Genomic DNA, 364 nt, shown 5'->3' on the forward strand with positions numbered 1-364 from the left:
GACCCCGCCCACAGCCTCACCCAGGCCCCGCCTCCCACGTGCCCACGTAGACTCCGCCCACAGCCTCACCGGGCCCGCCTCCCACGTGCCCACGCCCACAGCCTCCCCAGGCCCCGCCTTCCACGTGCCCACGTAGGCCCCGCCCACCCCTAGTCCCGCCCTCCTCGCGGCCCCGCCCCGCCGACCCCCGCGTCCGGTCCCCGCAGCTCGGTGGGCGAGGTGCAGTGGGAGGCCGAGTTCTTCGCGCTGCAGGACAGCAACAATAAGCTGGCGGGCGCGCTGCGGGAGGCCAACGCCGCGGCCGCCCAGTGGAGGCAGCAGCTGGAGGCCCAGCAAGCGGAGGCCGAGCGGCTGCGGCAGCGGG

General features: G+C 76.6%; 1 protein-coding gene across 1 annotated transcript in view; it reads left to right on the forward strand.

The window, feature by feature from the left end:
* Window positions 1-363, forward strand: part of Homer3 (homer scaffolding protein 3) — a gene marked incomplete at its 3' end in the record, with an annotated part of 2,349 nt that extends 1,986 nt beyond the window's left edge. Inside the window, exon 5 of the mRNA XM_013028316.1 lies at window positions 154-363. Within this exon, the coding sequence (XP_012883770.1) occupies window positions 154-363 (210 nt within the window). The remainder of the gene's footprint in view (window positions 1-153) is intronic.
* Between the last annotated feature and the right edge of the window lies 1 nt (window position 364).

The sequence above is a fragment of the Dipodomys ordii genome, unplaced genomic scaffold (assembly GCF_000151885.1).
Source record: "Dipodomys ordii isolate 6190 unplaced genomic scaffold, Dord_2.0 Scaffold108, whole genome shotgun sequence".
Taxonomy (NCBI): Eukaryota; Metazoa; Chordata; class Mammalia; order Rodentia; family Heteromyidae; genus Dipodomys; species Dipodomys ordii.